The sequence below is a fragment of the Pagrus major genome, chromosome 1 (assembly GCF_040436345.1).
Source record: "Pagrus major chromosome 1, Pma_NU_1.0".
Classification (NCBI taxonomy): Eukaryota; Metazoa; Chordata; class Actinopteri; order Spariformes; family Sparidae; genus Pagrus; species Pagrus major.
The window spans coordinates 9393258-9418570 of record NC_133215.1 but is presented as its reverse complement, the minus strand read 5'-3'; the positions used below and the strand labels follow the sequence as shown (position 1 = coordinate 9418570).

Genomic DNA, 25313 nt, shown 5'->3' with positions numbered 1-25313 from the left:
GTAGTATCATTTATCTCCACCAGCACACTGTTAGTCACAAATAGCAGCAGTAGAATGTCGTCTGTACCTCTGGTAGTCTGCTCCGATCAGACTGGTCCCGTTCACAGCCAGGATGCGATCTCCGATCCTCAGTCTGCCGTCGGAGGCAGCAGGTCCATCAGGGATCAGAGTCCGGATGTAAATGCCTGGAGCATTGAGGGGAGTGTGCTGCAGGAGGAACAAGTGTTAGAGTATGTCTAGTGTGTGTGTGTCCATTATTTAGCTGAGCATCTGGTGGAGCCAATTAAAAGACCACTGTTTTTGTTTCTAAATAGCTGGCAGGCGTTTTCTTAAAACTTCGACAGGACACCTGAAACGTAACGATCAACTGTAGGGATGCCCAAACTGAAACTTAATGGTGGTGTAGCTTTAGGGGATGACCAACTTTGGCCTGCAGGCCCCACTTTGAGTAGCCCTCATCAACAGTATAACCTTTGTTCTACATCAAGTCGCTAAGGTTTGATATTTTGACATTACTTTTGTATAATCAGGACTCCTCATTGTGAATTTCCACTTGCACAACATCAATATTGTGATATGACACTTACTTTTATCAGAGTGCTGTAATATTGGAGTAATGCTTTAACATATGTTATGTTAGGCTTTGTTAAAAGAACAAATAAGTTTAAAACTGTGTCAGAGTAATTGGAAAGAATGTTAAAACCCCTTTTTTGTCCACATAATTGTTTCACGAGGGAAATGTTAGATGGCTGAGAGGCAAAACTTTAAAAACGTTTTTTTAAACACATTATAATGTAGTTTTAAGTTGATATGAGTGTCGATGTAGTGTCAACAACTTTAACTCCGTAACTAGATGATAGCACAAATGAATAAATAAACTTTTTGGTCATCACATCCACATGTACAATTATTTTCATTAACAGTAATTCCCAAAATATGGTCACATTGCAAGATAAAATGTGAACTCTGTTTTCTACTCACCAGGCCGTCTATGAGTCCCATGCCCAGTCCGTAGGGTCCCTTGTCCAGTTCCACTACAAACACCACACACAAGTCATCAGGAAGGGGAGGGGCGCCAGGGGAGGATACAGGGAAAGGAAACTCACACCCACTAATACACCCTGCAGAGGACACGGACACCCAAAAACCACAAAAACACACACACACACACACAAACACACACAAAAGGGTCTCGCTATGGGGCTGGACAAACATCAGAGGTCTCACTGTGCAGAAGACACGCACACAGATACTGAGACGCATGCAGCTAATCTGACACACAAACATGTGCTTCTGTCTAGAGCCTGCAGATGTCACACTCAATACACTGAAAGACTGAACAGGAGGAGAGAGAGCTGTCATGTGAGAGCCGACCAACGAGCTGCAGCTTCTACTACAGAACTGTACAAAGAGCAAGTGCAGAGTTAAAGCCGCATTCATCGATTTTTGGCCTCTGGGGGGGGCAGACGAACTCAGATACAGGTGAAACTGATCAGCTTATAAAGATGTTGTGGTCTGTTTACACATCCAGTGGACAGAGAGCAACATTATTCATCTGAAGAATGTATGTTTAATATTAGCTCTTGTTTGGCTCTGGTTGGGTCTTTCAACTCCTGAGAAAATTTAGCCGGGCCAGCAGCTATTTGCTAAATTTATTTTCCTGCCATCTGATGCTTGACAGCCATCACACAGTGGGTTTCAGGTGTTTTTGCATACAACAACTGCTTGCTGCAGCTGTGCACTGAGGCGAGTCATCTTTGCACATGTATAAGCACACAAATCCATCTATTGTATTAGTATTTCTATTTGAATTAGGCGTGTCACAATATCTCAACACTCATGATATCCAAGATATTAAAAAAATAATTATTGATATTGTGTTATTAACACGCATATGATAATGTCATCTGAATAATCCAGCAAAGATGTTTGGCCTTGTGCATCTTTTGTTTATGAGTTCCTCCGGGTGCCTTTTTACTATTAATTGATGGTAGTTTTTAAACAGTTATGGCTACAGACTCTCTCTCCCCTCCCTTCACTCGTATTTTGAAGGTCATTTATTTATCTAAAACAAGAAACAAGACACACAGTACACAAAGTTGAAGATAGATTTGACTGTTAGCATTTTTTTAAAAACTTCTATAGACATCGCAATAATATTGTTATCGTGAATTTGTTTGGCCACGATAATCGTGTTGTGAAAATCTGATATCACGATAACCCTAATTCAATTTTATCTTTTTTTAACATTTTATTTTCTCTTAGTACATTTAGTTTAGTTCTGTTCCCTTGTTCTGCTGTGTCAACCTAAATTTACCCTCTGATGGATGAATAAAGGTACAGCTTATCTTATCTTGTATTATTGACCATCGCAATGTTTTACAAAAACGCAATGTCTTTTTTTTTTTAATGCCAGTTTGCCAAAATCATACTGTACATTCGAGGTGGACAAAATGACAAAAACACTACACACATAATGATTTAGTGCAATAGCCCTACAAATAAACTACTTGTGTGAAGACTGTCAACGGTGGTGTCCAATCTCCTCTACTGCTCACGTGTTCCTGTTATTTTGTCCACCTCCTGTATGTCACTCAGCCTACCCTCCAGTCCGTTGGTGATGAGTCCGTTGGTCTTTTTACATTCTGCCACAGCTCTGCTGCTGCAGCCGTTAGTCTGGGTGTTGGAGCCTATGATTGGCCCTCCTCCTCCTCCTCCTCCTCCTCCTCCTCCCTCTGGGTACAGCGGGGTGTTGGGAGGGGTCAAGAGGCAGGACGGGTCGGGATTTGCTGTTCGAGGGTGGTGGATGGTGCCGTTCCTTCTGAGGCTGTGCGTGTGTGATTGGCCTGGCGGTCTATCCCGGCCTCTCTCCTCTCCCGTCTCTGCTGTCACCTCGTCCCCGGGACCTCCAGAGCGGGGGCTGCTGTGGGCCGGAGGCAACAACTCCCTCTGTGTCGGGATCGAAAAAGAAAGACTTTAGAAGACAGAACGAGGTGCAAAGTGAGGATCCAAGGGTTAGAAAATGGAAGGGAAATTTATATTCTTGTAACCAATGAAAAAACGTTGTTGTTGCAGTATTTTAAAAAGCTTTGTCTGGATTAAAAAAGACTTAAGATGCCATTTTTATTTTACAGATTTACCGTTTGACATATTTGTGAATGTATATGTGTTTCTGTGTGTATGTGTACATCTGAGGGTGCAGTAACACTAGGGATTATGGTCTAGTCAGCCGTTCCCACTAATTAGACAGCCTAAAGACTAATCAGATTAACCATGATTTAACCATGTCTAGGTTTCTGTGAGTGAGTGTGTGTATGTGTGTGCGGCTTGGCTGGAGTAGAGGGTTTTTGTCTTTCATTTATGGGATTATGAGGAACTCCTCAACAACCACAGCTGCTGAGGCACATGGCCGGGATTACTGCTAGGTGTGTGCATTTGACAGAGTGTGTATGTGTGTATGTGTGTGTCTGTGTGTGTGTGTCTCTGACCTGAACGTCGGGCCAGTCAGCTGTGTTGGTTCCGTTGGAGTGTGTGTGCACGCTGGGAGTGCTGGTGTGCGTTTGCGTCTTGGTGCGCAGCCCCCACAGGTAGTGGCGGATGTAGAGCAGCTGTCTGTAGATGCTGTCTTCTATACACTCGCTGTCCAGGTCCACTCTGAAGCCGGCGCTGGGAAGCACTATGGGAGGGTGGTTCTCGAAGCTCTCCAGGAGGTCCACTAGACACAAACAAACTGGTGTGAACTCATCTATACACACGTACACCATTAAAGGCCTGATCCAGGATCCCCCATAAGCCTGTCACTCTTTCTGTTTTGCAGCTGTCACATTCAAAACTCATTCAGTGAAATCTAGAGAACTTCTTATCCTGGTTTTGAGAAACCTAAAAGTGTCAGGTGGAGTACTCAGTTTAAAAACAGGATACTGTGACATTTAACACCAGTGTGCAGGTACAAGCTCAGATCGTGTCACAATTATACAAGAATGTAATAGGCATCTATGAAAGTGGTCATGCAGAGGCCAGAAGGAGAAGCCAATTCCAACAAGGTTGTAAAATACAGCAAAGTTCAGACGAAAGCAGGTTCATCCTCAACTGTTGAGGAAACTCAGTCAATAAAGAAATGAGAGAGCGTGACAGGCGATCACAATCTGGATAATACCAGTCAGGTACAGTAAACAATGATATGAATCACCGTGTTCATGTCCCATTTACTGTAAATGTGATATCCCGAATTATGGATCAAAAGCAGGATACTGCACATACAAACATATTGATCCTGTCCGCTGATCACAAACAGCAAACTGCCTTCAGAATGTAAAATAATGCAGTCTGACACTGACTGCAGCAAATTCACGTTCTCATTCATTGTAATCGTTTGTGCTCAATCTTCACCTACATCCTTAAGGAAGAACCATGACGGATGACCTTTACCTAAAAGACAGGTTTAAGACATAAGAATGCTCTACTCTGAATACTCTCACAGTGAAGTCGTTAAAGGTAAAACACATTTCTGAATGGAGGGAGATTTTAAATATGACTGCAGATATTGTACCTACAGACTAAACTGTCACCTGACCCAACAAAAAAATAAACTCTACAAATTCATGCTCACAAATTCACACATGTACCTGTTCTGTATATATATGCCTCGTCCTCACTGCTGGGTTGCCATGTTGGGACGGGGCCTATCTCTGCTGTGAGCTGGTACTGGGTGAGAATCCGGTGCAGCTGGACGGGCTTCAGAGTCGGGTGCTCACTGGACAAAGCTCGCCAACTCAGCTGCAGGCAGAGAAGAAGGAAAGGGACAGATTAAGTAGAAGTCCGGGGGGGTCCTTTTTTGTTTTTTTTGGGGTTTTTTTTACAGCCAGGTATGGAAGCCCTGAGGGGCAAGTGAAGATTTTAAAATAGTCTGATCTAAATTGTTTTCTCTCCTGTGATATGACTTGAGAAACTGGTGAAAATTTCTTTTTATTTGCCAGGATAATCTTTAAGTTCCTTCCATCTGTGAAAATTTCTAGAGAAACCTTTTTTTCATGTGTGAAACTCATTTACACTTTTTTAATACTGAAAAGAAAAAAAAAACTTTCATTCATTTTCACACAAAAAAGATTCACATGTTTTCATGGATGGAAAAAAAATTAAAGAACTTAGATAAAAATAACACAACACACACATGATCCTGGCTAGACCTCTTCCAAGACATTATCAATACATTGCTGATCAGAGTGACTTCATGAGCAACAGTTCTTTCAGCTGTATGTAAAACAGTCAATCACAGAGCCAATTAAAGCTTTCCTGTTCTCTGTTACCTCTGTTTGGATGACCAGGGCTGCAACTAATGATCACAACATCAATGACTATAAAATGCCGTGATAAATGTTGTGTTCCCAAAGACGAAGAGGATGTTCATCAAATTTATTTTTTGGCCAGAATCCAAAGATGTTCAGATTACTGTCATAAAGGAGGAAAGAAACATGAAAATATTCACATTTAAGAAGCTGGAATCAGAGAATTTGGGCTTTTTTTCCTTGAAAAATTACTCAAACGGTTAATAGATTATCAAAATAGTTGGCGATTAATTTTAGCAGTTGACAACTAATTGATTAATTGTTGTAGCTCGCTGGACGACTACATGAGTGAGCACCTCAATGGCAATTAAACTTGTAGGTTATCTGAATACGGTAAGCTTCTCTGTTCATTTTTAAATACGGCAACATAATTAGTGCTTGTAATAGATTGTATGCGTGTGTGTGTGTGTGTGTGTGTGTGTGTGTGTGTGTGTGTGTGTGTGTGTGTGTGTGTGTGTGTGTGTGTGGGGTACCTGTGTGAGCTGCTGTGGGGGCGTGGCCAGTATGGACACAGTGCTGTTGAGTTTGGTGAAGAATTTGTCGGCCAGATGTCCCAAACCGGACCTGCTCGCCCACTCCATGACCATCCGCAAACAAGCCTGAATCTGCAGCACCTTGGAGCGCTGGAACCAACCCCGAGATGGACCTGCGCGCACACACACACACACACACACACACACACACACACACACACACACGCACACACGCACACAAAGTGAGTGGATATTTCATCAGAGAGACTGCAGTGGATTTCTATTCTTGGGCGTGTGTGTGTGCCTGAGAGAAAGGCAGGCTAAAAAGAGATTGCTTTTCGTTTCTGTGCATGTGTGTATGTTGTACATCAATATAGACGTTCGTTCTAAAATAAGTTAATATTGAAGTCACTGAAACTGAAATAGCAACAGCCAGCGGCTGCCTGCTCCTTGCAGAATACAAATGGTGTGCTGCAGAGGAGCTCAGCTGACTGGGTTTGTGTTTTACTGCACAACACACCAGCAACAAGGCTGCATTCCTCACTCTGTGTAATCCTTTCTTTCTCTGTGTCACATCAGACAACTGAAAGGAAGTTTTGTGGCAAGTTAAGCAGGCGATAACTTTAAATCTAGCATTTACCGAGCTGGCATCCAATAGTTTGTCAATCTGTCGTTCCATTGCCTCACTGCAGCTATAATTCCTATTTAAGCTTTTTGAAATACCCCCCAATGTGAGGTAATGGGGTTTGGTCCAAACAATGACAAACAACTGGGCTAGAGCCGAGTATCATTTTAGATTTTTTTTTATGCTAACGATACCTGAGTTTCTATGCAGATGACAAAGCAATATTTTTTGTTGATATCTAAATTTTTGTAATAATTTAGGGATTATATGCAAAAAATGTGTTTATATTATACTATTAACTGTCATCTAGTTTATGTAGGGCTGCAGTTAATCTGCAGATTAAAAACTGCTTGCTGCTTTGTTTGACCGACAGCCGAAAAATAAAAGGGTTCAGGCTTACAAACACATACAACCACCCCGATTCCAAAAAAGCTGTGTAAAGCAAAATAAACAAAACGTGATAATTGACTCAATATACTCAATTGAAAACAGCACAAAGACAATATATGTAGCATCTTATCTCATCATCTTCATAGATTTTTGTAAATGTATGCTTATTCTGAGTTTGATGCCAGCAACCCGTTTCAAACATGTTTGGACAGGGACAACAAATGACTGGGAAAGTTTGGGGATTGTATCGTGACTGGGTATGAAAGGGGCATCCTCAAAAGGCTCAGTCACTTGCACCACTATGTGAAACACACGATTGTATAAAGGATATTACAATCATGGGCTCAGGAACACTTCGTAAAACTGTTGTCGGTAAACACAGTTAATTTGCAAATGACTGTTAAATTGGAAGAATGTGCATCCTCTCATTTTAGAAGCTACGACAAGGAAATATTTGGTATTTTTGCTACAAAAAATGCCTTAAAATAATCATTACAGGACTTGTTTCTTAAAATCAATTACTAAGAAATTTAATGTATCTATTTTATAACATAATCAGTACACTGTTTCATTTAACAAAATAAGCCAAAGTTTCCTAATGTCAAATACACGCCTCAGTCCAGGATTTTCAAAAAGGTAGTGTCAGGTACACTCGCCAAAATCAACAATATATTACAGATACAGATATTAGGAAGTAAAAAATTCTGATGAATCAATAAATTGGCTAATAAACACACATTTTTTGGAGTGATCCCTCAAATGAGGTTTTTAACAAGGCAGGATATTTTACAGTTCAACAAACTTTACTGTGAAAAACATCATCAGTGCACTGAATCAATGAACTTCACTGGGAATGTAATCATCATAAATTACTCTGAGCATCTTTTTTTGCATACACACTTTAGATGCAAAATGATAAGAAGTAAGCGCGCCATCGTCAGCACAACAAAATATATTTTACTAAAAGTAGGAGCTAAGAATATATTTAAAGTGCCTTAAGTGATAAGATAATGAATCTGACCAGACAATCAATTCCAATTTTGGCACTTGACAGTTTACAATACTTATAGACACAGACTGAGCACCGAAAACTAAACGCGTCTCCTCAAAATTTCTCTCTCTACGCTTTAGACGTGACAGGAAGCTTCAGTCAGACAATAAACCGGCAGCATTGTGTGCAGACATTACACACACACACACACATAACCCTTCAAATTTTCTGCCATATGTTTTGGATGCACACACACACATATGCACACACTCCCCTCTGTAATAGGCTTATGTCTAGGCATACAGTAATCTATGTGCAAGGCATCGCAAACAGACGAGACATCACTTAACCTCTTTGCCAAGGTGTCATAATGCCTCACAGCAGCTGGTTTACATACACACGAACTCCCCTTTAAACGCAGAGGAGCCTTCGTACACTCTCAAACAAACCGTCCTGACAACAAAGAGCCATCCATTCGAATCTGTTTGCAGGGTGAAAGATGTCAAACAAACACAATCATACAAATCCACGACGGAGCAGAGCGTCTGCACCGTATTTCATCTTGTAATCTTGAATTCCCCTGATCAGGTTTCCTTCCTGAGATGCCATAATATCAAGCAAACAAGTGTGAGCGTTTGTGTGTGTGTGTCTGTGTGAGTTGCAGAGCGCCCAGTGCCAACGTCAGCGTTACCTGCTATAAACTCGCTCCACTGTTACCATGGACACCATCAGCGGAGAAATATAAATGAGCGACGAAAAGGGGAGCGAGGTAGAGGGAGAGAAAGCCAGACAGACGGAGAGAGGGAGGTGGAGATGAGGTGGGGGACAGGGGGAGCCTCTGCATGAATATAAAGGTGTTTCTCCTTCTCCCTTTGCCAGACATGTGATCTCTGCTGTCTCCAGCGCCTAATGAAGACATATGGCGCGTGCGTGAGTGTGTATACATGTGGCTAAAGGTACAGAGGGAGGGCGTGGAGAGGTAGTAGTCGGACACATGGATGTACCCGGCGGTAAATGACTGTTTTCTGTATTTAGAAAAGGTAATAGACTATTAGCAAGGTCATCACAACAACTGAGCGGCCTTCCAGCCCTTTACCCTTCACTCTGCCCTTTTCCCCTCTTCCCCCCACCCATCCTCTATCTCCTCTCGCTCGCCTCCATCCAATCCCACCTCTACTCTTCTTTGTCTCACCCCCTGACGGCCAGATGGAAGTAAGGAAGGCAAGGAGGAGGAGGAGGAGGAGGAGGAGGGGGGAGAAACAGAATGCAGATAGGCGAAGGGCATTGAGGACAAATCTGGGTTAGTCACTGTCAAAATGCTGACAAGGACACAAGGACACTCTCTCACACACACTCAACGACAACTGTACAAACCCTGGGGGAGGTCTAATGGATGAGAGAGTGTGAGCGTGCGTGCTTCTCTCCCTACCTTTGTCCATTAGCTGGTTAAAAAGTGACACGTTGGAGAAGAAGAAGAGGTAAGCAAACATCTGAGCCTGGATCTCCGGGTGGACCTGGTAGCCCTGCAAAAGCTCCTGGCCATTCTGAAAAACCTGCACACACATGCAAACATACTGTTGTTATGAAAGGACATGTCTATGCCTCTATTGTTGCTTAAGTCTATCAAAAAAGGACAAAGACTTTATATATTATCATAAATATTCCAGATCAGCAGTTTCACCTCTTCATTGAAGCTTTTTAACATTTGCTGTATAAAATTCCACCAAATGTTCACCCTGATGTTTTCAGTTTCTTTTGAAACTTTTCAATTTTCTCTTGAATTCAAAATAAAATGAATAAATTCTGTGGGTTTGAACAAAGTTTGGCTTTAAAGCAAATTTCAGAAAGTTTCCAACCAATAAGAGAAAAAGAAACAAAAAGCTCTAAAATAGAAAAATATGTGGAAATGACAGAAAGAGTTTGACTGGCTTGACCTTTGCAGATACTCATCAGCTCATAGGAGACAATTTTTCTTGTTGCGTGAAGCAGAATAAAGACAGGTGTCAACAGTCTGCTCTACTGTGTCACTTCAGAGGAAAATTCACCCTTCAGGTTATTTAAAAATTTATTTATTTATTTAAAAATGTAAATTAAGTTCTACTTCCTGTTTGTTCCATAAAACATTTGTAGACTATTTGAGACTAATATCAGACAAATAAGAACTCCATCAACCATAAAATTATTACAAATGTTTCATGTCCCCAGTCTTCTTCTGTACTTAGATAATGTTTCACTTCATATTTGTTAACTACACTGACAAACACAAAGTCTCCACTCACTTAGATGTTCGGCTCTCACTTAACCCAATACGACGAAGGCGGTCAATATACTTTTTGTCGGAAAGACCACATTATGCACAAATGATAATCCAAAGCAGAGTTGTTGATGGGGAACTTTAAACAAGACATAATTTATCAAGATATCTGGTACTTATATAACTGAACTACAATACAAAATATGTACTTACCTGCAGGACCCTGCGCACAGGTTCAGGAAACCCTACACCTCCTTTCCAGCATGGCTCAGAGCTGTCAACTGGGAATGGATTACAGTCCAACAAACCTGGCAACACTACATAAAGAGCCTGGACACATACACACACACACACACACACACACACACACACACAAACACATATTCACGATGATGGAAGTGATCTGAAATTGCAGATTAGTTTCTGACTTATTCATATTCTTACCCCATCTAGTCATTCATTGTGTGTGTGTGTGTGTGTGTGTGTGTGTGTGTGTGTGTGTGTGTGTGTGTGTGTGTGTGTGTGTGTGTGTGTGTGTGCGTGTGAGACAACTCAATAAGCCCGTCTCTGTGAGTGAGGTCTGTTATTATTCATCGAGCCCCGTTTTAAAAACAAGATTAAAAAAAACTAAAAAAAACCCGTCTCACTCATTAATAAGATGGCACCGTTGCTGCGGTGACAGATTACCTTGGTGACATAGTAGACACATTGCTGGAAAGTGTACATGATCACTTCTTCCAAGATAGTCATTGCCTCCTCATTGGCTGATATGGTCGCCGATAGCAACGACTCCTTTGACCCTAGACACAGATGACAGAGATAGAGGCGTAGTTAAGAGATATATGGTGAGAGGGAGGGATGATGTAGCTGTATCTGTATCTACTGTATGTCAGAGTGAGTAATGACTCTTCAGCCAACTTGTTTCCACGCTCATCACTCAGAATGTGTGTGTGTGTGTTTGTACCTTGCAGTGTCTCTATGCTGTGTGTGTACGCTGGGGCTCTTTGCTGTATAAAGTAGAGGATCTCGATGGAGTTTGACATCCAGAAGAAGATGGTCTGCAGGTCCGGGATCAAGTCTGAGATACTGAGCAGAGACAGGGAGGCCGGGTCCTGGCTACAGACACACACACACACACACACACACACACACACACGTGCACACACACACACACAGAGTGGAGGGTTAAACACATGTAGACATACTGACATATAAACTTAAAAACAGTACATGAGCACACATGCTCTCGTTCTGTTGGAAAGTGATACTCACTGCTGAGCTTGCTTCTGAGCCAGCTCCTTTGTCTTCTCCTGCAAGGTGCACACACACACACACACACACACACACACACACACACACACACAGACACACACACACACAGCAATTAAGTGCTCATTAAACTTTTAAGATGTGCGTAGGAGAACCTCACTTCATGACGCTATCACTAACCTGCAGGAAGAAATACCACTATCATAGTTACAAAACCAAACACACCCACAGTGACGCATGTTGATAATTACTTTGTGCCCCATTGAGATGAATATTACAATACTCCCAAGTATAACACGAACCCTCCTTTTTCTGCAACACCTATTTTTGAATAAAACATAAAACATTTCAATAAAACAAGGCAGGCTGCAGCATATTCAGGGTTTTCTGCAGTGTTTTATGGTAGCAGTGGACCACCTCATCTGAAACCACCTCTGCTAACATAAAAACTTTATGTTAGCCTTTATTAGAAATAAAACATAAACCTTCAGGGGACAAGTAAAGAGAAGCCATTGCAGCAAACACCCGTATATTTAAAGACTGTGCCTGCTGTTAAGCTCGTCATCTCCTGACTAAATGAAATGCCTCATGCGATGCTTCAGGATCTGTGTTTCTTTTTACCTCCGCAAAACAATTTCCCGGTGGAAACCCTGATTTTTACAGTATTTTGATGACAAATGACAAGCTATAGCCAAGTGGCCCTTTTTGATTAGACATTTCTTAATCTAAAACAGAGTCTTGGGTATTGTACTGGCACCCATATCAAAATGTTTAGACACTAAGCCTTGTCTGTAAATCCTCAGACTTGAAGATTTAACGTTTGTAAAATAGAAACATGAGGAACTGTTGTATCAAAATAATAAGAGCTGGAATGTTCTCATTAATTAATCTGTTGTTTATTTGTTTCGATTAAACATTTAGTCTTTGAAATGTCCAATCTTTTAAGACCTCAGATGTCTTGTTTTGTCTGAGTTTTCCAATTTAAAATTCTGGAGCCAGAAAATATTTGGACTTAATGAATTAGCTGAATATCAGATTGTTGCAAATTAACATTCTGTCCATTGACTAATTGTTTCAGATGTTTATATATGACTGATTTTCATCTTCGTGCCTAAACTTCTGTCTATGGTGGAACAGAATATCGTGTGTGTAATACAGTACAAAACATGTGATATCTGTTTAACTATTCACCTGACCCAACATAGCTGACCTGCTTCTCTCCACATGAGGTCATCTTAAGCAGAGGCCAAAGTACCACAGGGACAGACAGACAGACAGACAGACAGACAGACAGACAGACAGACAGAGACACTGACCCACGCGATGGTCTGGATTCTTCGGACAATCTTGAGCAACAGTTTTCCAAAACTCCCAGGTGGGAAGCTTGAGGCAGAGTGTTGTATGCACAGACACAGCAGGTAGGCAGGCGTCAGCTTATGGTCGTCTCCTGTGAGGGAGTTTAAAGGGTGAGCTCACCAAAGATATGAAAAAAAAAACATCATTCTCATTAAGTGACATCTATCTAATGATGCAGCTAAGAGAGTACAAAAAATTACTTTAAAAGAACAACTTCAACTACGTTCGGCCAAAGAAACAGCCCCTATGAAAACAGCAGAGTAACAGGGAGCCTGACTCTGCAATGAGATGCTGCTTTTCATGGACACTTCTTATTGTATATACCCTTCAACTACAGAAGAAACAGTGAAATATATTGTGTTTCTCTCAGGAAACAGAATGTTTAAGGGTCTTTCACCTTTTTGTTTTAAATACTGATACCAGTTACCTGTGTAGTGAATTGTACAGGTGTAGCGGTTTGTGTTTATTGACTTCTTTTTAACTTTCCTGTTGTTTTTCTGTATCACATTTTCCCTGCTAGATTTAAAATCTTGCCAAAAATAAAACTGTAAAAAATAAAACATTTTAATGCACCACAAATTTTCTCAGAAATCTCAGACAGATTTCTCAAAACCTGGACAAATACACCCAAACTATCTGCATGGCTTGGTACCACTAGAGGTTAGGTCTGGGCAATATGGCACTAAAATAATATTGAAATATTTTTTAGGCATTATCGCGATAAACAAAATAAATAGTATCTCTATTTTCTCAGAAGAAATACTAAAAATGCTTGGACTGGGCGACAAAATCAAATATCTATTCCGTAGATATAGCCTTGTGTACATACAGTTAGCGTTAAGATCAAAGTTTGTGGTCAAAGAATAAGTCAAAAAATTGATTTACTGCTGAGGAACTAAGTACTAAATATGAATTACAACCTGCTTGAGATCATTTTCGTCTGTTGTAATGTATTACGTTTGCTTATTCCCATTTTTATTATCATTCAGTTGATCTGTGCTGATAGAAGTCTTTGCGAGCATGCAGTACAACGTGTCCCTTCTCTGTTTAAGTGTGTTTATCTGTTAAATCAGCTGCGGTAGTTGCTTGTGACTTCCGTTTGCTGCAGGCGCCAATGTTTTCCCGAGCTGATACTCTGGGACGCTTTTAGATTGGAAGTCGGGACTGACTTGCAATAGATTGCAGCATGAGTTCAGAAAATTACATCACTTTACTGTAATGCAGCCCCTTTACACCGGGAAAAGACAACACTGATGCCGTATCACAAAATAACGATTTTCCAAAATCTGAGGCGATATAAAGTCTCATATCACGATAGCGAGATAATATTGATATATTGCCCGGCCCTACAAGAGGTGACTAATTTTGGTGAAATAATATAAAAACATTTCATTATACAAGTGCAACTGACATCGTCTATTCTTTAGATTGTAAATCAGAGCACAGACCTCCAGGTTCAATGAGAGACACAATCCTGTTCAACAGCTGGTCTTCATGCGCCTGGTCAAAATCCAGCTGTAGCCTTCTTTTCTGACCTCCTCCTCCTCCTCCTCCTCTTCCTCCTCCTCCTCCTCCTCCACCTTCCCCTCCTGACAAACTAAGTGGTACTCCTGCTGCTGTCCCCCCGCTGCGAGCTTTCACCAGGTGAGGTTTGAAGGTGCGTCTGACTGCCGGAGCACTCAACACCTGCGCCGTTCTGTCCTTCAGCACAGAACCACACATCTTACAAGTCTGAGCCCCGCCCTCTCCCTCCTCCACCCCTACATCGTAAAGCTGCCCAAGGGAGCGAAGGCGTGCCAAGGTCTGAGCAGGCAGAGGCTTAGAGCCCGCGGGGTCCTTGTACAGGAAGATGTAATGCGCTCCAAAGGAGAGGAGGTCACCGTGTCGCAGCGTGGTGGAGCGCTCGCAGCGGGAGAAGTTCACCAGGACTGTGGCGTGCAGCACTGGCTCAACGGCGACGCAGAACCGCTGGTTCTCCTCTTCTCCTTTGTTGTTGTTGTTGGCGTGACGACGGGGCGCGGGGACTCGGCGCAGGCGGCAGTGGAGGGGCAGGATGTCAGGGGAGAAGAGGCAGATGTTGGGGCGCGCTGATGGGGTCTCCTGACCGACTGTGTGCTGCTCTCTGTTCAGCAGGTATACCAAACAGTCCTGAAACACACAGAAAAACAAAAGTCACTTAATTCTTCTGACTTGTTTTTCTAAATAATTACTCAGATTTCATTAATACTATAAGAGTGGGTAGGCTCAGCCCAGGGTGAGGAGCTCAGACATCTGGAGGCAGCTCAGAGTAGAGCTGCTGCTCTGCTGTTGGTAGGAGCCAGCTGTGGTGGTTCAGGGGTCTGATTAGGATGCCTCCTGGGCACCTCCCTTTGGAGATTTCTGGGCATGACCAACTGGGAGGAGACCCCGAGGCAGAACCAGAACTCACAAGAGAGATTATATATCTCATCTGGCCTGGGAACTCCTTGGTATCCCCCAGGAGGAGCTGAAATGTGTTACTGGGGAGAAAGACGACTGGAATACCTTGCACCTGGAGAGGGTTTAAGCTGAAAAACACCTGGAGAGGGTTCAAGCTGACACTAAGCTAATTGTGAGTGGACGACGTTGCAGACAAGCAAGAGACAGAAGTTGGATTTCTCTGGATCTGCTGTAAAGATGCCTGAACCCCAAGAAGTGGGGAGGGTCAAGGGCCTCTGTCGACAGTAGAATCACCAGCTTTTAAAAATCTTGTCAGCAAAAATCCATAAGGTTCATAAGGTTAGCTAAAGTTACCATAGAGACCAGGTTGTGCTGAGGATAAAGTAGCAAAACAACTTCAGCCTCTTCCATTTTATAATGCCTAGTTGTACTTCTGTGGTTATTCTGAAATAAGTTACAAAAAGAAGTGCAGTCAGTAACCCATTACTCTACACAGCCAGTAATATTGTCAAGTAACTTATTACTTTAAATGAAATGAACTATTAATATGTAATACATTATATGTTGACATAATCAGGTATAGTGGTCAGTCATAACACATGTACTTCCTCCCTCCCTCACCTGCCGGTTGTATCCCTGCAGCAGCAGGAGGTGCGGGGATTGGTACAGCGAGTGCTTCACCCCTCCCTGACTCCCCTCTTCTTTCCTCCGACCGCTGGACGCTGCCTCGCGTTCTCGAGCCCTTAAGGGCCCTGGCAGGGTGGAGTAATAACGTTTGGGCTCGTCGCCCACTCCCAGCTGCACACACACACAGAAACACACACAAGCATTCAGGATTTACAGTTCCATTAAAAATTACAATCAATTATCCTGACGAGGCTTCAGTGTGCGGCCCCCACCTGGTTGAGGCTGGTCTCGCTGAGGCTGCGGCAGAAGGATGAGTTGCTGGACCGGGGCAGGGTCAGCGTCCCCTTCGCCCTGTTCCTCTGGAGCTTACGAGCCTGAGCATTAATATCTACAGCGAGGCGCAGAGGAGGAGCAAGAGACAGAACAAGGAGGGAGAGAGAAGGACAAGAGGGAGGACAGGTGGAGAATAATAAAAAGGAGTAGCGCAGGGAGAGGGAGAGAATTTGGGGACACAGAAGAAAAGAAAGGTAAAATAAAAAGAAAGTACTTAAAGGGACAGTTCACCCCAAAATCAAAACCACATAGTGTTATCTATCCATATAGATTGTTTTGCCATGAGTTGCCAATTGTTGGAGATATCCCAGTAGAGATGTCTGAATTCATTCTAATATAATTGAGCACCAAAAGTCATGAGCTGGTTACTAAAGATAATCCACAGACCTCGGTGTGAGCAGTTCGATGTAGGAACTATTTTCTTTCTACTGACCTACACCTGCCAACCATATCATCACACAGAAGGAAGCGTGTATCTACTCATAGATAAGAGGCTCGTGCTCGTGACAGTGAAGGATGTAAACATTAATTAATGGCGTCCTCCACGATATCTGTATACATTCTGATATTCATTTAGCTAATTATCTTGTGTGGCCTGTCCTCTTGTAGAGGTCGTTGTGTGGCTCAAACACCACTTGGTGATGCCTCCGCCTGCTCAGTCAGCCTCCTGCATCCACACTCTTCACATATATTCTATAATCATAATAATAGTATAACTGCAAAGCCCACTGAGGCAATGTGATTGGTGATTTTGGGCTGCATAAATAAAATCGACTTGACTTGAACTTGAACAACACTTGAACAAAGCAATCGAGATGGATAAATAGCATTACAGGTCAGAGGAAAATATGGATTTTTGATTTTGTGATGAACCGTCCCTTTAAATGTAACATGTGCATTGTTAGCATGTTTGTTTGACTCATGAGTGAAACAGCTTCTCAGGCTGCAGTGACACAACAGTCATGTGTGAGCTGATTGGAAAACAAAACCAGTCGGATGAAGTAGATGTTGCTGGATGGAGCAGCGCATGTGGCTGACGACAGTGAACCTGATGAAGGTGAACTGAGCAGCTCCTCATGACTTGAACTTGAGGCCATGCGATGGCTCACACAGAATAACACACACACACACACACACACTCTCACTGGTTGAATCACTGGCGATGGGGGTGGCACTGGTGACAACGCAGGTAGAGGTGGTCTCCATGGCAATGACTGACAGCCACCCTACCTGAGGCCAGTCCCCACCTTTAGAGCTGGACTGTACCACTCGACCGCACCGCAGGGGGGAGCTTCTGTGTTTGCCCAGCCCAGACCGACCCATTAAAGCCGCCAGGAATTGGGAGGTTTTAGGCCCTACAGCGGGGTGGGGAGGGGTTACGAAGGAAAAACACCCTGACCACCCTCTGAATAACCCCCAATACACACATACACCAACTGCACACCACAGGACATGCATGCACTGTGGAGCAAAAGAGTCTGTGGTGCTTTAGTGATTCACTACAGCAGTTAGTAAGGAGAGATACACAGTTAAAGGTATGAGGTACAGGATTTTCCCCTCCAACATATCACTGTCAAATTAGTAAACTATTGTAGTCAAGGACACAATTTCATTACAAACTAGGGCCAGCTTAGTGCTTTTATCTGGCTCCGTTTGAGTGTTTTTGTCTCTGATTTCATCATGAATCCAATTTGTTTTCCCAGTGGGTTGGTACGTGGGAATGAAACCAGCAGAACTGGGAAGGCAGATTGTATCATTGAAGCTTGATTATACAATTTATTTGGCCGTGATGCCTTTGCGTAATTAATGAAAATCCTACCGTACCCTTAGAATGTCATCTCATTGTAAAAAAAAAATGTGTCTAACAATTCACACTTGTGCATGCAAGCTCACAGAAACACCAGGGGAGGAAAAAAAGACAAGAGAAAGAGACTCCAGGGTTTGTGAGTTTTGTAAACACTATAACACAAAAGAGAAAAGGTTAGTGCGAAAATGAAAATATGTGTATTAAGATGTATTTGTTAAGAAAACAGTTCTTTCCCAGAAGGCATTCTTTGCTGCGATAATATTTTTGTTTTTATTTTCAGGAGAAAACAGTTGTGAAACTGAAATGTCTCTAAGCACAGTAAGGAATGCTTTTAAAGGAGAAGGCTGGTGATAATCGTCATGTTGCTTATTGTCAACAAATCCAATAAAAAAGACCAAAACCAACAATAAATTGATCCCACAAACAAACTGAGTATTGTCTGTGCTGCTAAAGCCTGATAAAGCTTATTCCTCTGTGCCATAGAGCTCCATTGTCATCCACATGCTGTTAAAAACACATCAGTGAGCCACACTGTTGCAATGAACAGTGCAGTTTATTTAGAGTCAAGCCACCATACATAATCCTGCTGTAAATACTCAGTAGCACACAGGATGCATATTAATCCACGCTGAAAAGAGTCCTCAACAAATCCACTATCTAGCAGAAGTGATGCAAATTTTAGGCAATTTCTTGAATTGATAGTTGGCTGTCTAAACAATCGATCATCGGCTAAAGGTGCAATACGACCACTACTCCAATTAGTCAGGGATATTTTAGTGTTTCACTTTCCATGCACACACATATATGCACCCATATCCCAAGTGAATATGTAAAACCTAAAAAAAAAACAAAAACATTATCAATAAAATGTAAAGAAATAAAAATTGAGCTTGTATTTGCGTTGCTCGGGTATCTTCTGAAGTTAGCATGCTAACCAGTCAGCAGTATAAACACCAACATTCACATGGTGCTCTGAGTTCCCAGTCTGGCTAACTGAGCTAACTAGCGATCAGCAACTACAGTTAGCAGCAGATAGCGCTGACTCTGGTGCTATGCTGCCCCCTGTTTGGAGTTTGTGATGTGATGAACAAGTATTTGTAATTTGTGACAACATACTTTTTGATGTATTTGTCCATCTCTAAATGTCAAAAAATCCATAATCTGCTAAATTCGAAACAGCGATTTATCGATAATCATTAATCATTAACATTTAGTTGTTTTAGAGCAAGCCTTGTTTAAAATAAACACAAAAAACAGTGGATGTCTCTGACACAAAAAAACACAAAAAAGCAGAAACCCTTAGCATGCAAAACAAATCATTAATATGCTATATTTGTGACACAGACAGTCTGGAGTTGTCAGAAAGCACAGGGATTGTCTAACGTGTCTTGGTTTCTGGTCTTTTCATGGGATTTGTTGAAAGAATCGAGAATAACACCAAACGTATCCTTTTTCACTGCTTCTACAGGTTGGTTAATATTATCTTGTGTAATGTACACAAGATAATATTAACCAACTCTTGTGTGCAACAATAAAAAAAAAAAAAAAAAAAAAAAAAAGATTGTTGACTGAGTGTCTAGCTACCACAGACGTTGACATGGCAACCAGTAAACCCTGGCATGCTTCATGAGAAATGTTAGTGTGGCTGCAAAGAGCAACGTGTGACTGTGAGGCTGAAAATAGTTTGTCTCTGAGCACTAACTGGGTGTTTATAAATGTCTGGATGTACAAAGGGTGCGTGTGTGTGTGTGTAAATGGCAAGCTTCATCAATTATCAATCAGTACACCAATCTACGGAAAGGTCACTTCATGTTTCCAGAAGGAAACATCGAGTAATATTACTGCATTGCAGATGTGAAGTCACAACAGTGGTTTATAATGAGTTTGTGCAGTTTGTTTCGATGTTATCAACTGGAATCTATCTGAGAACAGTGTGAATCTCACCTGGAAACTGTAATATCACTTGAGTGTACACAGTTCAGGCGTGACCCAGTACTGGCCTTGTGCAAGAAACGATATCTCTTCACTGATGTAAGGATGTGTCATTCATAAAAACACTAGAGTGCCCACACCCATCCACACCTCCGGTCGCAAAGGATTCAGCTTTCACTCAATCAATCGACCAGCTGTCCATGCATTTCCACTGCACTGTCTGTGTGTGAGTGTGTCTGTGTGTGTGTGTGTTTCTTTAAGTGCTCAGTTGCACAAGCAAGTCTGTGTGTTTCTAATAAAAACCCCAAATGAAACACTGTGCTCACAGGACAGCACTTCCACCCAAAAAAAATCCCACTGGTAATCACCCAGGAACAAAATCTTCCCTACAAGATAATAACTGTGACGAAAAGCTCTTGTTCAGCATCTACACACACAAACACACACACACACACGCACACACACACACACACGCACACACACTCACTGCAGAGGAGGTAACGAGCTGTGCTTTTCTGCTGAGTTTGACATGTCAAGAAAGGAAGGGAATTAGACCAGCTGCTGTGTGTGTATGTGTGCGTCTCCTCACCAGCAGTGATGGTGTCCTTCTCCTTGGCGTTGAGTTCCTCCACCTCGGCTCTCCTGCGCAACTCAAATCTGCGAGCATGTCCTTCTCGGGGCTTCCACAGCTCTTGGAGCAACAGCGGCTTCTCGTTGTCCCCCAGCGCACGCAAACATTCAGTTCGCCACCCTCCTTCTCCTATCCCGCCTCCCCCCTCCAGACGCCCGATCACGTCGCACAGGACGTAAGAGTGGGCAGCATTCTTGTTGAGCGAGTAACGCTCGAGCGCCTCTTTGACCAGTTCCTGCGCACTGGACCGCGGCGTGGCCAGAACGCTCTTGTAGTTGGCACCGGCACAGATTTCGTCTCCAAAAATCTTCAGGACCCCGGGGGCCGAGCTCTGTGTGGAGAGTTCAGCCGGATCATCCGCCGGTCGCTCTGGGGGTTCAGTCGTCGAGCGCCGGTCCCCACGAGTGTTTGTTCCAGTTTCTACTGGGACACGGTCTCTGTAGCTCAGAGTACGGTACAGCACCTGGTGAACAGACAAACAATGCTGAATGTTCTGTACGGTCACTTTATCCCAGACAGTATCTACAGTGAAGTTGCACTGATCCACTTTTAGTTCTGATCCGATTCCGACAACTTTGTCTGCCAATACAGATACAACTTCCACCCCTCGTTGGCCTCACATACATTATAAGTTGCTGTCTTGCTTTTCTGTGTTGCAAGGTTAAAATATCTCCAAACTAGGGACATGTTGAGTTGAGTTAGCCAACTGTGCAAGCTCCAGGGCAACTACCATCCATACATCTAACTCATACAATTCTGGGTGACAAAGAAATAAAGGAACCACCAGAGAATCGCCATGTGGTGGAAGGGTTTGAGTGTCCCTGTGATCCTGGAGCTGTGTTGTCAGGGGTAGTATCGGGTTAGGGTCTCCCAAGGCAAATTGGTCTCAGTTAAGGGGCCAGACTAAGAGCAACCCATATGAATCAGCTGAAAAAGGGATGGCGCTGGATCGGTACATGGATCGATGGCGTCAGTCCGATATTAGATGAGTGGATTATGTCAGTCTCTGCATCCGTATGCATTTCTTGCTTTGTATATGAAATAATCAGTTCACCAAATCACAGAAAACATATTTGCCTCTGGTGGTGTCCAACAACACAGATTGTTTTGGTTCTGGATCATCTTTGAGATTCGTGCATTAGAGTTGAACAGAACTTTTTGCCTTAGGAACTGTAATATTACACTAGCAGCATAGTGAGGCTGTACTGAATCGCAAAGCAGCATTAAGCTAAATGTGTTAAATGCTGACATCAGTATGCTAAAATGCTACTCACAGTGACACTGCTAAAATGCTAATGTTTTGCAGGAGCAATGTTTACTGTGTTCGCAATCTTTGTCTGACATGCTAGCATGTTAACGTTTGCTAATTACATCCCTGAACTCAATACAAGTACAGCTGTGCTAGGTATTGATCATACTACATTAAAGTAGCTAAGTACAGTTCATGCTCCGTCCCAGCTCCGGCAGTCCGGACCCTGCCAGAGCAGATACGCAGGGCTTCTATCCGGGCTTCTTGAGCATCTGACCGGACACATATCTGGTGGAATCTAGAGTTAGAGGGTCACAATAGTTATTGCGATTCATCCTCTGGAGACAATAAATGTCTTTACAAAATGTATCAGTAGTTGTTGAGATTTCTTTTTGTCAGGAACAAAGTAGTGGACCGACCATTGAAGAAAGAAAAAACAATATCCAAAAACAACATTACAGCAGATAAATAAAACAATAACTTAATACATAGCTACAGGGCAAATTAATTCTAAGGTTTTTTTTGCAATTTTGGTGAACTGATCCTTTAAGAAGATCCTTTCCTTTAGAAGAAGGCACAATATGCTATACATCAAATTTAGGTGTTGGCACGCTGCCAAGCTCTCACAAAAAAATTTATTAGTATTTGCTTCTGTGTTTGTTCTCATCATTAAATTTGACCTTTATTTAACCAGGTTAGTCTCCTGAGACCAAAAGAGTTCAGACCAAAATGGGAGTGTGTATTTATGTGCATGCGTGTACCTGTGTGAAGGTCCTGCTCTGACGTTTCAGGCGGCTCTTGGACGGCAGGGACATACTGGCCCCGGAGGAAGAACCGTAGAACATGATGCTGCTGTTGGCTTCGCAAACTCCACAACTGGTGAGCGAGGAAATACGCTTTAAAACTCTTTACTTGAATCCATCGTAAAGGATTCAGATATCTACACACACACACACACGCAGTCATGTGAAAAAGTGCATGCATAAAAAGGTGAGGATGGTCACACAGTTAACTCTTACACACTTACTTGGGAAACATTTGTAGATCTGGAAGGTAAAGAAAATCTACTCTAAATCTATTTTGTAAAATGTATCCACGATAAACACACCATGATGAATGACAGAAACTGTGTGTTGTGTGTGCGTGTGTGTGTACCTTGATGCTGTCAGTATTGTCACTCCTTTGTGCAGCAGCACCAGGGAAAAGTTTACAGTTGAGGGTCAGATGCTTTGTTTTTCATTTCACTGTCATCTTTCACACTGGAGAAGCAAAAAGAAAAGAGTCAGAGTCAGGGGGGGCAGAGTCGGACCTTCTGGAGGAACAAACACCCGTTGTACCGCGAGATTCTGCTCTGATCTGGAGCTTTTTTTACCAACGACTGACGAGCGCTCAGGATTTCTTTTACAATTCTGGCATTAAAAAGTGGATTTATCTTCACTCCTGTGTATCAACCTGACTGCAGCAGTGATCCGTGGAGATGACCTCCACTGTCGGACAGTAATCTGTCTGTTTGAAGCGAATAAACACTTTCACCATGGCTGATGATAATAAATGTGATGTGACTCACGGAGAAGGTGATATTTTAGTTTTATTCATGCTACGTTTAGTCTCGTTCCTTCCTCTGAGTCCAACCTGGAAGTACCAGGCGACTTCATGAACGCACATTTACTTTTAGTAAACTTGTGGATTTCTCTGAGTTTGAAAAGAGTACAGTACATTTTGAATAATGTAAGTACACAACTCAATGAAATATTGACAAAGTCTAGTTGTTTAAAAGACATTTTAATGCAGAATTCTTACATATTATATCTTTAATTGTCGGGATTTGCTGGTTTTCTTTGTATTACAGTAAATGAAGAATCTTTGGAGACTTTACTCTGGGCTCTGTGCAACTGTGATAAGCATCTTTTGACAGTTTATTGACTAAATGATTAATTGATTATCTTGAAAACAATCCTCAGTTACAGGCCTAAATACAGACTGAAGAGTCCGTGCCGGGTTCTGGATCACTGAGGCCAGATTCTTTTCCAGATCCTCGGGGAATCAGATAATATTGCTGTGGCTTTCAGCTTTTTAATGATTTGTTGTCAGAACTAAGTTGTTTTCACACCAGAGTCAAAATTGCAAATCAATATCACTTCAGTGCCTGCCAGAGATATTTTTTGCCTTGGGAACCATCTGCAGAGTACTGGGCCTCGACGGTGTACAGCTTCAAGCTGGCAGAATCTGGAGGATTTTTGTGCAGAAGGCAACTGTGCTGCTCTTTTAAAAAGTCAAGTTGCGCCTGCAGTTGGTTACAGACATATTAGATTTCAGATGCCGAGTTCACTGGATTCATTTAACCAGTGTCTCGTGTTATCTTCTAGGAGCTGTGAGTTGGTTGATCGTCACCAACAGGGCTGAATAATTAATCAAAATATTATTGAAAGCACAATATGTCCAAGTGAAATACCCAAATCGCATAAAGCTTCAATTTTTATGAAGGTAAAATCTGTGACAGCCGAATAAATAAGTACTATAGCGTTGCAGAGATGTTCCCCAGATGTAAGAGAACATGTTTGTTTGGTGCAGACGCAAGGTGATTTGTTCATCTTTAACAGCGAGATGGCCCCTGACCCCATCATAAAAACTACATCTGTTACTACATTATTAAAGGAACATTATAGGAATACTACAGGCAGCAATGTGTCTCTATGACCCTTTTCTCTTCAGCGAATACACATTATGACTTGTGACGTCGATCATGAAGGTGGCACTGCTCTACAGAGTATAAAGGCTACAATTTAGTATAGAATTGAGTATTTGTAGTGAACAGCTAAGAGAATATTACTGATCCAACATGAAACTGCAGACAGTAACATGGATAATCTATACGCAGCACAGTTAGGTTAATGATATTGGGGGGGATGACATGTTAGGGGGATGATGAAGACTACTTCAGGGCTCCAGGACCACTAGATGCAGACCTAATGGTCAAAACTAGGCTCAGGCAATATCCAACATTTGATAACACCATATCGTCTCAGCTATAGTGGATTGTTACATTTTGTGATTGCAATTTTTTGTTTTATTTATTTATTTACCAGTAATCATTATTAATTCAATCAAGCTCTAATGTTTTTATTTTTTTTGCATCGTTCAGCTTCTAATTGAGTTGAATTGTGTACTGACTGACTGTGTGTTTTTTTCCTGGCTTGAACTTGATGCAAATGATTTAATAAATCCTAAACTATGAATGACTGTTTTTTAAAATAATTTAGCCACTATAATAAAGGTTGTTTTAATATTTACATCCTAGTTTGGATACTGTTTCTTGTTTGGAGTGGCTTGTTTGTTACATTTTTAATTGCAATATTTTTTTATTTTATTTGTTCCAGTAATCATTACTCATTTAATTGAGCTCTAATAGTTTTTATTTATTTTTTGCATTGTTCAGCTTCTAATCTAATTGACTTGTTTACTGACTGTGTGTTTCCTCCTGGCTTGAACTTGATGCAAACGATTCAATAAATCCTAAACTATAAATGATAAAGCTCTGTGTCCTGCCTGCATCCAGGTCATGCATTAGATCTCAATGGACACGGTCTGATGTCCCTGCAGAAGGTGAGTCACG

At 42.0% G+C, this 25313-nt stretch overlaps 1 protein-coding gene across 2 annotated transcripts in view; it reads right to left on the bottom strand.

Moving 5' to 3' along the window:
* The window catches only part of radil (Ras association and DIL domains), a 29632-nt gene that overhangs the window by 3049 nt on the left and 1270 nt on the right, over window positions 1–25313 (bottom strand). For both annotated transcript variants that reach the window (XM_073477326.1, XM_073477387.1), the window contains exons 2-19: window positions 22856–22959; window positions 22462–22576; window positions 20410–20914; window positions 16021–16136; window positions 15743–15919; window positions 14152–14851; window positions 12664–12794; window positions 11351–11388; window positions 11043–11194; window positions 10766–10878; window positions 10292–10408; window positions 9254–9377; window positions 5819–5991; window positions 4626–4776; window positions 3489–3715; window positions 2604–2949; window positions 982–1121; window positions 68–207 (exon numbers count right to left, since the gene is read on the bottom strand). In XM_073477326.1, the coding sequence (XP_073333427.1) occupies window positions 68–207; window positions 982–1121; window positions 2604–2949; window positions 3489–3715; window positions 4626–4776; window positions 5819–5991; window positions 9254–9377; window positions 10292–10408; window positions 10766–10878; window positions 11043–11194; window positions 11351–11388; window positions 12664–12794; window positions 14152–14851; window positions 15743–15919; window positions 16021–16136; window positions 20410–20914; window positions 22462–22545 (3434 nt within the window). In that variant the 5' untranslated portion in view covers window positions 22546–22576; window positions 22856–22959. The remainder of the gene's footprint in view (window positions 1–67; window positions 208–981; window positions 1122–2603; window positions 2950–3488; window positions 3716–4625; window positions 4777–5818; window positions 5992–9253; window positions 9378–10291; window positions 10409–10765; window positions 10879–11042; window positions 11195–11350; window positions 11389–12663; window positions 12795–14151; window positions 14852–15742; window positions 15920–16020; window positions 16137–20409; window positions 20915–22461; window positions 22577–22855; window positions 22960–25313) is intronic.